The 14,329-nt window shown below is 39.2% G+C and overlaps 1 protein-coding gene across 1 annotated transcript in view; it reads right to left on the bottom strand.

The window, feature by feature from the left end:
• PRKAR2A (protein kinase cAMP-dependent type II regulatory subunit alpha) overlaps window positions 1-14,329 on the bottom strand; it is a 90,952-nt gene that overhangs the window by 31,900 nt on the left and 44,723 nt on the right. Inside the window, exon 2 of the mRNA XM_045778886.2 lies at window positions 8,893-8,928. Within this exon, the coding sequence (XP_045634842.2) occupies window positions 8,893-8,928 (36 nt within the window). The remainder of the gene's footprint in view (window positions 1-8,892; window positions 8,929-14,329) is intronic.

Below are 14,329 nucleotides of genomic sequence, written 5' to 3'. Positions count from 1 at the left end.
TGTAGGTAGCCTGTGTTTGTTGTGCTGGCTGCCTGCAGGACTTGTCTCTGTTGTAATTCAAAGATTCAGAAAATATTCACTGAACATTTGTTTGTAATAGCAAAATATCAGAAATGATAGAACTACCCAAAAAATATGACATAACTAACTATCTGAATAATATGCTATAAGAAAGAACGAGGAAGATCTCCACCAGCTAAAAGTGAGTTCTAGGGGAAAAAAAGCAAGGTGAAGAATATATGAAGTGTGCTATCCCTTCCATAAGAAAGGACCTCTGTGAGAAAGAAGGAGAGCTAAGAAGAGGGGAAAATAAATATATAAATATGAGTATATATGCAAAAGTTTTTTTACCTATTTTTTTCCCAAAGGGAAACAAAAGCAGGATGAACCAGGAAGTCAGCAGGCAAGGAACGCAAATGGTTCTTGACCCTACACTCAATGCATTTGTGTGATGGCTAACAACTAGGAAACAAACTGATACACACTGCTCTCGATTTAACCCCTGGTTTCTTAGACACATTTACTCACTGCAGCCTTGGTCTAGCTGCATCCCAGCTTCCCATTTCTACTGATTCTCTGAACTCACGGAATACCTGAGAAATGGTATGTCATGTAGTAAGGAGTCCCTTCCCTGCCTAGCCTGCAGTACTCTAGTGTGGGCCACACCTCTTGTACTGTAATGCCATCACTACTCTGCCTGTCCAACAGGGATCCAATATCCTTACACAGAGAAAAATTAGGGAGAAGGGAGTTAAGAGGACAAATAACCATTCTGGTCCCTAAACCAGCATCAGGTGACGTTCTGCAGGAGGGTCCTAGTCCCTGGCTGGTACAGGCTTTGGGTAGCCGAGCCAGGAAAGGGACAACAGAATGTAGATAAGGACTCATTAACTTTCTCCAAGTCATTCCTGATTCCAAAGATGAGGTCAGCTACATTTATCCCAGATCTGTCCTAAAGATTAAGACACACACCTCCCTCCCTGCTCAGCAGGGAGCCTGCTTCTTCCTCTCCCTCTCCCTCTGATGCTCCCCCTGTGCTCTCTGGCTCTCTCTCAAATAAATAAACAAATAAAATATCAAAAAAAAAAAAAAAAAAGACACACACCTTCCTGAGTTTCCAGACATTACTGCTGCCACTTTTTGCATCTTCATAGGTATTTCGGTAGGAAATCTGAGGAAGCCGCACCGAGGGCAGACACTGTTAAACTGCAAGCCTCTTGGTTCTCTGTGCTTTTGATTAACGTTGTCATAAGCAGCCCAGTTTTCTAAGCCAGAAACTGGCAACTCGTCATGACTTTCTTCCTTCACCTCTTACCCAATGAATACATCAAATTCTACTTCAGAAAGAGTCTCCTAGCTGACCTTTATTCGGTGTACTCCAGTTGCTACTCCTTGGTCCAGGAACTCAAAGTGTCTTCTTAGAAAAATGCATTTAAAAACCCTCAGTTTGGGGGCGCCTGGGTGGCTCAGTCGTTGAGCATCTGCCTTCAGCTCAGGGCCTGATCCTGCATCCCTGGGATCGAGCCCCACATCAGGCTCCTCCGCTGGGAGCCTGCTTCTTCCTCTCCCACTCCCCCTGCTTGTGTTCCCTCTCTTGCTGTGTCTCTATCAAATAAATAAATAAAAATCTTTAAAAAAAAAAAACAACCCTCACTTTGGAGACAGATGGGTACATGAGTATTATTATAATAACTTTCTCTACTTCTGCATATGTATGAAAATTCTCATTTAAAAAGTTTAAAATAATAAGCCTGCAGGGTTGAGACTGACAGGATTTTACTGATAATGATGCAGTCTTGGGCCGGCCTATCACCAGGCTTGCTTTTCCTTTGATTTTAAAGGAAAGTACTTTAATGACTTAGCTTGTTTTTATATCTTTATTTTTTAAAAAAGACTCAAAGATCTTTCCTTAAAAAAGATTTTATTTATTTATTTTGAGAGACAGAGAGCATATGCATGTGCGCCTGAGCAAGTGGGGGCGGGGGGTGGGGAGAATCTCAAGACGACTCCACGCTGAGCACGAGCCTGAGATCATGACCTGAGCCAAAATCAAGTCATATGCTTAACCAAATGAGCCACCCAGGTGCCCCTCACTTTTATGTTTTTAGACATTAACATAACTGAGGCAGATGTTACAGTCTTCAAGTCTTAAGGTACAGCACTGTGATTTAAACAAAAATAGTTATTTCCAGTTAACTTATTATTAATGTTTCTATTTATAGAAAAGCATTATTTTATTTTTCAAAACTGGTTTTGAAACTTTTTTTTCCCTTTTTTTTTGAACTCCAGACTCACCTCCCTTCGCTTTTTCCGTTTCCATCCAACCTCCTTAACTTCTTCCTGGTCTTGATCCCAGATCACTCTTCTCATCTTTCATATAAAAACCGATTTTTAACTGTTTATGTGATTGTTGCCCCAGAGTCTGTGTGATCCCCTATGAAGCCTCCAGAACAACACTAAGTGTCACAAGAAGCTTAAGACCCACCGAAAATGAAGACTGAAAGAGCACAATCCCTTGTTCCCGGGAATTTGTATTGCCACAGTTCTCCAGCAGATGTCACTGGTCAGCAAGATGAAACTGCACAAAGTGACAAGAGACTATCCAGCACAATTTCTTCTTCTAAGTTTTAATTGATGCTTCTGTCATCCAGAAATGTAAATCATCTTTTTAAAGATTTTATTTTTAAGTGATTTCTACACCTAACGTGGGGCTTAAACTCACAACCCTGAGATCACGAGTTGCACACTCCACTGAGTCAGCCAGGCGCCCCCAGAAATGTGAATCATTAAAATGTGCTGGTGAGAGAAAACGTTTTCATTTCTACAAAGAAATGAGCACAGATCCCGGTCACAGCCCGAGGCTCTAAGCTCTCCTGCTAGCTCCCATGAAGAGCTGACTCAAGCCTGTGTGTATTAGTCAACTTGGGCTGCCATAACAAAATACCAGGCTGAGTGACATAAAGAACAGAAATCTATTTTCTCACAGTTCTGGAGGATGGAAGTTCAAGGTCAAGGAACTGGCACATTTTGTTTCTCCTGGGGCCTCTTCACTTGGCTCACGGGTGGCTGTCCTCTCACTGTGTCCTCACATGGCCCTTTGTCTCTGTGGCGCACTCTGCACTCCGGGTATCTCTTCCTCTTCTTATAAGGAAACCAAGCCTATTGGATTAGGGCTCCACCCTTATAACCTCATTTAACCTTAACTGCCTCTTTTTTTTTTTAAAGGCCCTTTCTCCAAATAGAGTCATATTGGGCTTAGGCCTCACACAGGAATTTGAGGGGGACACAATTCAGTATGTAACACTGGGTTTTCTCAATTATTTTCAGTAATGCTTGGTAATATTTCACCTGAAGATAGCCACTGGTGGAAAAAATACTGAATACTGTGAAAGGATAGTAAGACAAACATCAGTACTTCAGTCCATTATAAGCATGCAAGCCTTCAAAGGCAGCGACCCCTGGGGAAGGAAGAGCACCTACTGTGCAGACATGAGTGACTACCGTGGCACCAGATTCTCGGCAGACTCTACTGACTGACTGGTCACAGTCATCACCAGAGTCAGACGCTCCCTGCCCAGATGTAGCATGATGTCAACACACAAATTTCTGATTAAAATGCTTTGAAGCTTCAACATGTATTTAATAAAAGAAAGGGTTTTCTGGGGGTGAAGTTTTTTAATTAACAGAATCAGACTAACATTTCAAACTCAGAGACAGTTAATACTACTTTAGGACTATTTCAAGAAAGCTGCCGTTAAAGAATTTATGAACTCTCTTCATTTAATGAATTTATCACATGATAGATATAGGACTGTTCTGCTAGAACTTAAACTTGGAAGGCACAGCTTTTCAATTCCATTGCTTTGGGGGAAGAGCTCATCTCTACAGCTACTGGGGTCTGGGCTGGGATCCACCCACCACTCATTCACTATTTCTCTGTGTCCCAGATCCTAGGTCTGTCTCTTCAAGAGTAAGAGGGCATAACGATACTAAAATCATGTAAAAGGTTAACGACAGGAGGAGACATTTACAACACTGGGCTGCGGGGCACCTGGATGGCTCAGTCAGTTAAGCACCTGACTCTTGATTTTGGCGCAAGTCATGATCTCAGGGTCCTGAGATTGAGTCCCACAACAGCTCCACACTCAGTGGGGAGTCTGCTTGAGATTCTCCCTCTCCCCCTGACCCCCCTCAAATAAATAAATAAATCTCTTTTTAAAAAGATTTTATTTATTCATTTGAGAGAGAGAATGCATGTGCATGAGCAAAAGTCTGAGGTCTAGGACTCAAGAGAGAATAGAAGAAGAGAAACTAGATACAACAAATATGGACAACTCCTTCAAGGAATTTGCTGTAAAGATATGGAGAAAAAAAGGGTGGTGGCTGGAGAGGGAAGAGTGGTTTAAAGAAGTTTTATTTTAGGGGCACCTGGGTAGCTCAGCTGTTAAGCGTCTGCCTTAGGCTCAGGTCATGATCCCAGGGTCCTGGGACTGAGCCCCACATCGGGCTCCCTGCTCGGCGAGCAGCCTGCTTCTCCCTCTCCCACTCTCCCTGCTTGTGTTCCCTCTCGCGCTCTCTCTGTCAAATAAATAAAATCTTTAAAAAAAGTTTTATTTTATTTTTTAAGAAGTGGAAGTCAATGCTGTTTCTCTACTGATAAGAATAATCCCATTGAAGGATAAAGAGCATGCAGGATAAAGAGGAGGTAACTGCAGGAAGGATGAAGGGATGAACTAGTGTACAGGTAGACACTGGACTTATAGGCAGGTAAGGAAGGATAGATGTGGTGGTGGGAGTCTATGGAAACTATCATCTGTTGCTTCTATTTTCTTAATTAAGAACAAAATCATCTGCCAGGGATGAGGACTAAGGAGGAGGTGCAGGTTTTGGGAGAAAAGAAGGTATGAAGGCTTGTCTGGGAGAACAGGAGACTGAAAGAAGAACGGAGACACAGTGTGACTGCTGGCATCCAGAGCCTACTAGTAGTGAACGATCACGTACTGAAAGTAAGATCAGTCAACAGGGCTGTGTATTTTCCCTCAATCAAGTACTGCTGTGGTGCAGAGGCAGAATTAAGTGGACAGCTGGCCTTAAACAGAATATAGTTTAGCCAAGCAAGTAAAAAGGAAAAAGGAAATTGAGGGTATGAGCCACAGAATGGTTATAATCGCTGATCAAGGAATTTAAGGTTAGTAACAGATGAAGTGAGGAACAAAAAGGAAAATCAAGTTGTCAGGGTTGGAGCGGGACAGCAAAAGAGCCCAGGCGACAGCAGGTGGTGGGAGATTAGGATCACTGTTTGAGTATGAAGAAATGTAATGCTTGGGGTGCCTGGGTGGCTCAAGTGGTTAAGCATCTGACTCTTGATTTCAGCTCAGGTCATGATCTTGGAGTCATGAGATCAAGCCCTGTGTCAGCTTAAGATTCTCTCTCTCCCCCACTCTGCCCCACTCCTAAAAAAAAAAAAAAAAAAAAAAAAGAGTTGTAATGCTTGTCATTCCAGAGTATGACCTTGGGGGTGAGTGGCTGAAGTAGGGTGGAAGACAAGAGGTCAAGGAATGGAAGTGCAAGACATTGAAAGAATCATCTATATGGAAATAAGAATACAGCCCTTGGATTATTAGATAACTAAAACAAGGACGGAAAGTGGCTGACAGAATATAATGATGTGAGGTTTGAAGGTGAGGGTTGTAGGGAGGAGGGAGAGAGAATAGTCTGGAAGCACTAAGGAGTATAGAAACATTTACCCGTCTCCTGTCCATGTTACAAGAAAGGTGGAAAAGAAGAATCACCATTTGAGAAGCCTGCAGGGTAAGCCAAGCTTCAGCTAGATCCAGAAGATGAAAGGCTGGAGAGGGAAGAGTGTACAGGCTGAGAATTTAGGGGATTTATATGAAAACTGACCAAGAGGTCCAGAGGGTAATAAGAAAGGGTCCTTAGAGATAGGAAGGGTAGTACTTAGGACATACGCTACCTTTGGGCACATTATTGCCTTGACTGTTCCAAGTGACTTGACTTCCGCTTTGTCCTCAGTTTCTGCATCTATACAGTGGGGATAATGATGGCATGTACTTCATAGGGTTAATGTGAGGATTATGTTCAATGACACAAGGGAGGCATTTAGAGAGACCTTAAAATTGTGCACCTAGCACATAGTCTCGATTAAAAAAACATAAGCTGTTCCTACAGGCTATTTTCTCTCCTGCATAATCATTTTGGATTCTTTAAAGAAGCTTTTATTTTAACTTAACATTTGAATAATATTAAAAAGTTTTAAATCTTCAATAAGACTGTAAAATCTGAGGAGGAGGGATAATACCATGTACTTGTCTGAGCTCTCCACAGAGTTCAAGGCCTGAACAACACTGACAGAAGCTCAAGCAGCAATTCGTGAACACTATGCGTGACCTCTGGACAGGATGTCACTGTACTCTCCATCTCCCAGATCTGTCCTACAGATGTCAAGGGATATTACTAATCATTTGGGGAAAGGGGGGTATAGGGCAAGGACGAACAAAAATGGAAGATAATAGCTCATGGATCTCGTACCAACCTTAATCTCCACTCTATTTCTTCTCTGTAATGTCTCTCTACACATAAGAACATTTTTTTCCATCTCCTTTCAACAGACTTTGGTGTACAACCTTACCAAAGGCTTTCTGAGACATAAATGAGCAGATTTTCTCAAAGAAAAGGACAGAGGGATAGAAAAGGGATTCCTAGTCTCACTACATATTAGGTCATGTGACAATTTAAAATCAAGAAACCTTCCCAGAATGAGGGGATATGAAAGAATGATGTGATACATATAGCTCCCATAGCAATTTTGAAACACATTAACGTCCCCACTGTACAGTCAAATAAACTCTAGATGTATCCAAAAGTCAAACATTTTAATTGTAAGGAAACTTCCAGAAAATATACTTATCAGCTTTATTAAAAAAAAAGGGGGACCTTCTCAGTTTAAGAGCAATTATTAAAAAAAAGAATATATATATATGTATATATATATATGTATATATATATACATATATATATATATATTCAATAAATATTTAGTGAGTGCTTGCTATGTGCCAGGTAGTGTTCACGGAACCAGTCACATATTAAAATTTTTGAGTCAATAAAAAAAATAGCAAAATTCAACTAAGTAGCACAATGAACCAGGAAAATTTTTCATTAAAAATTTCAAAAGGTGGGGCACTTGGGTGGCTCAGTCAGTTGAACATCTGACTCTTGGTTTCAGCTCAGGTCCTGATCTCAGGGTCATGAGATCAAGCCCTCCATCTGGCTCCGTACTCACCATAGTCTGCTTGGGATTCTCTCCCTTCTCCCTCTGTCCCTCCCCCTGCTCATGTTCTCTCTCTTTCTCTCAAATAAATAAATCTTTTTTAAAAATTTCAAAAGTTTAAAAATCATGATAGAAATTTACTTAAACTTATTAAAGAAATAATCTGGATCATAATAGAGAAAAATATTACCAAATTAGTCCCATATAGGAAAATAAAAATAGATTTTTCATATTTGGAAAACATTCATTTTTGTTAGTAATCAAAGGAGTACCAAATAAAACAATCTGAAGCACTATTTTAGATCTAAATTAAAGTAGTAGGAACCGTCTATGTCAGTGAGATGGTGGTGGAAGAGAAGCCTTTGTAGGGTGTCTTTCTCCCTGCAGCCTATTGTGTAGACTGACTCTGGAAAGCAATACACAGGAAAAAACGCAGGCAATGCTCAGTCTCTGACCAGAGAATGCTACCCAGCACCATAATTGAGGGAATAGTTTTAGTGGGTCAACAATGTATGCAAGTAGTTAACACAGCATATTTTAGAATACCAGAAATACTAATAATATGAAAAGTAGTTTTTATGAATAGCCATTTTTCCAAAGAAGACATCCAGATGGCCAACAGACACATGAAAAGATGCTCAGCATCACTCGTCATCAGGGAAATGCAAATCAAAACCACAATGAGATACCACCTCACACCTGTCAGAATGGCTACAATCAACAACACAAGAAACAGCAGGTGCTGGCGAGGATGCAGAGAAAGAGGAACCCTTTTGCACTGTTGGTGCGAATGCAGACTGGTGCAGCCACTCTGGAAAACAGTATGGACGTTCCTCAAAAAGTTAAAAATAGAACTACCCTATGACCCAGCAATCACACTACTAGGTATTTATCCAAAAAATACAAGAATACTAATTCAAAGCGATACATACACTCTGATATTTATAGCAGTATTATCTACAATAACCAAATCATGGAAAAAGCCCAAGTGTCCATCAACTAATGAATGGATAAAGAAAATGTGGGGGGGGGGTAATGGAATATTAGTCATAAAAAAGAACGAAATCTTGACATTTGCAATTATATGGATGGAGCTAGAGAATATAATGCTAAGTGAAATAAGTCAGTCAGAGAAAGACAAATACCACATGATCTCACTCATATGTGGAATTTAAGAAACAAAACAAATGAGCAAAGGGGGGGAAAAAGAGAGAGGCAAACCAAGAAACAGACTCTTAACTACAGAGAAGATGATGGTTACGAGAGGGGAGGTGGGTGGGGGATGGGTTAAACAAGTGATGGGGATTAAGGAGTATACTTGTGATGAGCACTGGGTGATGTATGAAGTGCTGAAAAAAAGGCAGCTTTTAGAAGCCATAATTATGAACAAGAAAAAATTTTAATGACATTAATGAGACAAATATGTACATATATTCTCAGAACTCAAAATGAAACAGAATGAAGGAATTACAGGTAAGTTTTATAATTTTCTATAATGCTACTAACTTACCTTTTTATTTAAAAGATCAGTTTATTTTTATTTAAAATAATCCCATCTTGAAACAGCATTTTAGCAGTATGTTATGAAAGAGAATACATACCTGATACTCGCCGATCAAATCTGCCAGGAATTGGAACTATAAAACAAAGAAGAAGCAACATTTAGTCATCATTATGGCACATGACTCTTTTTTTTTTTTTTTTAAGATTTTATCTATTTATTTGACAGAGAGAGACAGCTAGTGAGAGAGGGAACACAAGCAGGGGGAGTGGGAGAGGAAGAAGCAGGCTCCTAGCGGAGGAGCCTGATGTGGGGCTCGATCCCATAACGCCAGGATCACGCCCTGAGCCGAAGGCAGACGCTTAACGACTGCGCCACCCAGGCACCCCACATGACCCCATTTTTAACAACAGAACTAAAAGCACCTTAATACCAAATGTTGGAGCAATTCATACTCTTCTATAATCAACCACAGACAGTAGTTAAACATGATCACACAAGGCAATATAAGGAAGAACTTACGTCTTTGAAAACAAGCTCTTTATAACTTTAATGTACTGAAGGTGGCAATTTTATTTCTGTTTACATTCATGTTCCACCTAATTTGTATCATATCAAATGAATAAGACATCTACTAAATTTATTGGTAATGTTATGATATTAAATAGTTAATTTTCTTCTTTAATATTTTTCAAAGATAATCCCAAAACCTGCTGGATAACAGCATTTAAATTTCATTTTAAAATACTTTAATAAGCATTACACTAAAATGAAAAAGAAATTAACCATTAAGTTATATTCTCCTTCAGTACATCCACACTCAGTGTATTAATCAGAAAAATGTCTTTAGGTTGAAAAAAAATCACATACATTTTCCCTTTGCTAATCTCTTCTACTTTTCACCTATCATTCCTTATATTTGACGATTATCTAAATTCTCATTACTAAACTATATCATGAATACAATGTTTTTTTAAAGATTTTATTTATTTTTTTAACTAAACTCCACCCAATGTGGGTTTTGAACTCATGACTCTGAGATCAAGAGTCATGTGTTCCACCGACTGAACCAGCCAGGCACCCCGAGTGGGTTTTAACCTTCAGAGCTTAATCTGATTATTTTTATTTAAAAAAATATGTAAAATATGCCTTCTCACCCACCATAAAAAGATAAACTTGAAGATTAGTGAAAAACAAACTGAAGATGGCTTAGAGAGCCAAACTCAACTAATGTGAGGCCTCTGAAATAAAACAGACCCAGGACGGAGACAAATGCTCATTCACCATAACAGGACTAGAATTATCTTTTTTCACAGCATGGGGTAAAAGTCATGTTAGCAACAAAGAGGTGAAAATTCAAAAGAGAACTCCAGCCATTATTGACAGAATAGTCCCTTCCTACTTCTTCAATGAAACTGTGGCTCTGCCAAAAAAAAAAACCAAAAACAAAAAAACAAAACCAAAAAACTATGGATCTGTCAAAATTAATCCACCCACCAGCAAACGAAGACGACAAATGCAATCAACAAATACAGGTAGGGTGCCTAGTAAATGGCATGCACTGTAGTACACGATTTGGAAGACACTGGTAAATAAAACAAAGACTCCTAGTTTAGGAAGCTTGCATTCTAGCTTGAGGGATGTAGGAGTTTCCTTTGATTATTTAAAACACATGTTCCTGTCACTCAGGTAGACAGATGAAATGTACACCAACTTACACCCACAACCCAGGCCTCATGACATTTCCATAATAAAAATCCCACTAAACATTAGTATACAACTTAAAACTATCAAACATACAATGAAACAATTTAGCATGGGTGCTATCAGGGAATATCTCAAACAAAGGGTTAGATATTAAGATTAAGAACTATTATAAAATGAGAACAGAATGTTTAAAATAAAGACATAAAAACAGGAATCAAAACCATAAATAAAGGAATAAGATACAACCAAAACAAAACAAAACAGGAAGACTTTTTAAAAATTTGGAACTTCTAAGAAAAAAATAACACATTGAAATTTTAAAAACTATGATGCAAGGTACCCTGTCTGGGTATATAAAATCTAAAAATGCTGAAAAAAAATCACTGTAAAACATCATTACCAACAACTTACTACAATTATATTGATTCAAATGTATAGATGCAAATCAAAGGGAAATTAGAAAATATCTTGAGATGAATGAAAACAAAAACACAATATACCAAAACTTATGGGATGGACGGAAAGTAGTGCTAGAGGGAAGTTTATAGCTATAAATGTCTAGATTTAAAAAGAAAAAAAGTCTCAAATTAATAAGCTAATTGTACACTTTAAGGAAGTAGAAAAAAAGGACAAACTAAATCCTAAAGCAGAAGAAATAAGGAAATTCAGAGTGGAGAGAAATTATAAAATAGAGCATAGAAAAAAAATCACTGAAACGAAAAGTTGGTTCTTTGAAAAGATCAAGAAAATCAGCAAACTGTTAGCTAGACTGACTAAGAAAAAAGAAGATTCGAATTACTAAAATTAAAGTGGGGACATTACAATGGAATACACAGAAATAAAAAGGATTATAAGAGAATACTATGAAAAACAGTATGTCAACAAATTGGATAACCTAGATGAAACATGAAATAGACAAATTCCTGGAAATACACAAACTTCTGAAACTTACTCAAGAAGAAAGAAAAATCTCAACAATTTATAACAAATAGAGGGATGAAACTGGTAATCAAAAATCTCTTAACAAAGAAAAGCCCAGGATCAGACGTTTTCATTGTAAATTCTACTAAACATCTAAAGAATTAACACCAATCCTTCCCATACTCATCCAAAAAATCAAAGATAAGAGAACACTTCTAACTCATTTTATGAGGCCAGCATTACCCTGACACCAAAGCTAGACAAAGACACTTCAAGTAAAGAAAATATTCATTATGAATATAAACACAAAAATCCTCAAAAATATACTAGCACACAAAACCTGGCAACATATTAAAGTGATTATACACCATGACCAAGTGGGATTTATCCCAGGAGTCCAAGGGTGGTTCAAAATAAGAATATCAGGACACCTCGGTGGCTCAGTTGGTGAAGTGTCTGCCTTCGGCTCAGGTCATGATTCTGGGGTCCTGGGATCGAGTCCCGCATTGGGCTCCTTGCTCAGTGGGGAGCCTGCTTCTCCTTCCGCCTGCTGCTCCCCCTGCTTGTGCGCACTCTCTCCCCCCACCCCGATAGATAAACAAACAAACAAACAAACAAATAAATGCAAACTTAAAATCACTATTTTCATATATCATGCAAAAAAGACAAAATGTTTTTTAAATTTCTGAAGCATTCTCTATTTCTATGAAAAGAGTTCAAACGTGTACAAAAACTTGACTTGCACTGGAAAACATAATCGAAAACAAGGGTCTTAAGGTCTTTAGCTTGAATGAATGAAAGGATGAACATGCCACCTGTTAAACTTGTGTGCAATTTAATTTTAAATTAGTACATGTCTTCTAAGGTTTTACGGGGCCAGAAGAAACAGCTGCTGTTAGAGCAAGATACATTGACAAGGCATCCAGAGAATGCTATCCGCAATTATAGCAAAGAGACCACCTTATTCTAATTTCACCACTGTTTATAGAGAGCTCAAAACAGATCACATCAGGGGCGCCTGGATGGCTCAGTCATTAAGCGTCTGCCTTCGGCTCGGGGCATGATCCTGGAGTTATGGGATCGAGCCCCACATCAGGCTCTTCCGGTGGGAGCCTGCTTCTTCCTCTCCCACCCCCCCTGCTTGTGTTCCCTCTCTCGCTGGCTGTCTCTCTCTGTCAAATAAATAAATAAAATCTTAAAAAAAAACAGATCACATCAGACTTTATATGGATCAGACAAAATATTCAACTAGCATAGGTATAAGAAAATCTTCCAACAGAAAACACTGCCTCAAATGTTCTCCGATTTTCATTATAAACAAATACTGATGGGATAAGAAGACTTAAAATGTAACCTGGTCTGAAAACATGTGCCTCAAAAACATTAATGCCATCTCAGTGGAAACTAAAATTCATGATTCCTGATGAAAGGAATTCCTAAATGCTGATGTGCCCTGAAAATTATGTTCTCTTGGAACAGGTAGGATATTTTATGTGGTGAATAACATTAAGATCATGCTGGAGAAATCAAAAACATTTCCAAAAGTCTCTCCCATTTTATTATTTTTTAAAGATTTACTTATTTGTTTGAGAGAGAGAGAGAGAGCAGAAGCAGGAAGGACAGAGGGAGAGAGAATCTGAAGCAGACTCTGTGCTGAGTGCAGAACCCAACATGAGGCTTGATCTCACGACCCTGAGGTCAGGATCTGAGCTGAGACCAAAAGCCAGTGGCTCAACCAACTGCGCCACCCAGGCACCCCAAAAGTCTCTACTTTAAGTTCAAACATGTGATCAGTAAGATAGTAGAATCTTCATTATGAATGTAACAGGACATGGAATAAAAACCTGGACATCATAATCCAAGCATAACTAAGGCAAGGCAAAATTCAGGAGGACACAACATTCTACAACTGTTGGAAAGGCAAACAGGAGGCACACTGAACTTAAAGAGCTGAGCGGGTAGGATGTTAGCAGCATGGTTGGGCTGGGAGTTGAGTAAACGTGTGGTTTCAGGAAACGAAAGGGTTATGTATGGCATGAGCAATGCGAGACAAGAGCACAGAGATGAGGGTGAAGAGGTGAACAAGGGCCATTTTGGAAGCTATCCTATGGCAGGGCAATATTCAGAAGTAATAAGCTGGTTATTTGTATGCATTTTCTTTCTCTTCCAGCTGGGGAGGAGCAGAAAGATATCATTCAACCTATAAATAAGGGTGCTGTCATAGATCCCAAAATCATAAAATGTCAGAGTTGTAAAGTATCTATGAAGTCATCTGGTCTGGCCATGACAAGTAAGGTTCATCTCATGTGATTACTCTGTTTTGTTTTTTTTTTTAAGATTTTATTTATTTATTTGACAGAGATAGAGACAGCCAGTGAGAGGGGGAACATAAGCAGGGGGAGTAGGAGAGGAAGAAGCAGGCCTGCAGCAGAGGAGCCTGATGTGGGGCTCGATCTGGGAACGCCGGGATCACGCCCTGAGCCGAAGGCAGACGCTTAACGACTGAGCCACCCAGGCGCCCCCCCCCCCATCTCATGTGGTAACACTAATTGATGTCAGTGGTCCACCTGAATCATCACTGACTTTTTTCTTTCTTTTATTACTCACACAACAACTCCATCTGTTTTCCCTCCCACTTTATTTCTTACATCAGTCTTTCTCCAACTCCACTGTTATCCTAGCCTGAAGTACATCATTTCTTGCCTGATGACCCACAACAGCCTCCAATGTGTCCTCCAACTACCAGTCCTACTCCACAGGGTCGTGAAATCTATTCCCCAGTTATCAGAGTGATCTTAAAATTCTGGAAGACAATTTGGCAGTTTCTGTCAAAATTTTAAATGTGAACACCCTTTAACCAAGCAACAGTTAGGAATATATATAACACAATCACCACAGTATTGTATATA

This window comes from Ursus americanus, chromosome 14, assembly GCF_024610735.1.
Source record: "Ursus americanus isolate L20-20 chromosome 14, mUrsAme1.1.p, whole genome shotgun sequence".
Classification (NCBI taxonomy): domain Eukaryota; kingdom Metazoa; phylum Chordata; class Mammalia; order Carnivora; family Ursidae; genus Ursus; species Ursus americanus.
This window is presented reverse-complemented; position numbering and strand designations above follow the sequence as displayed.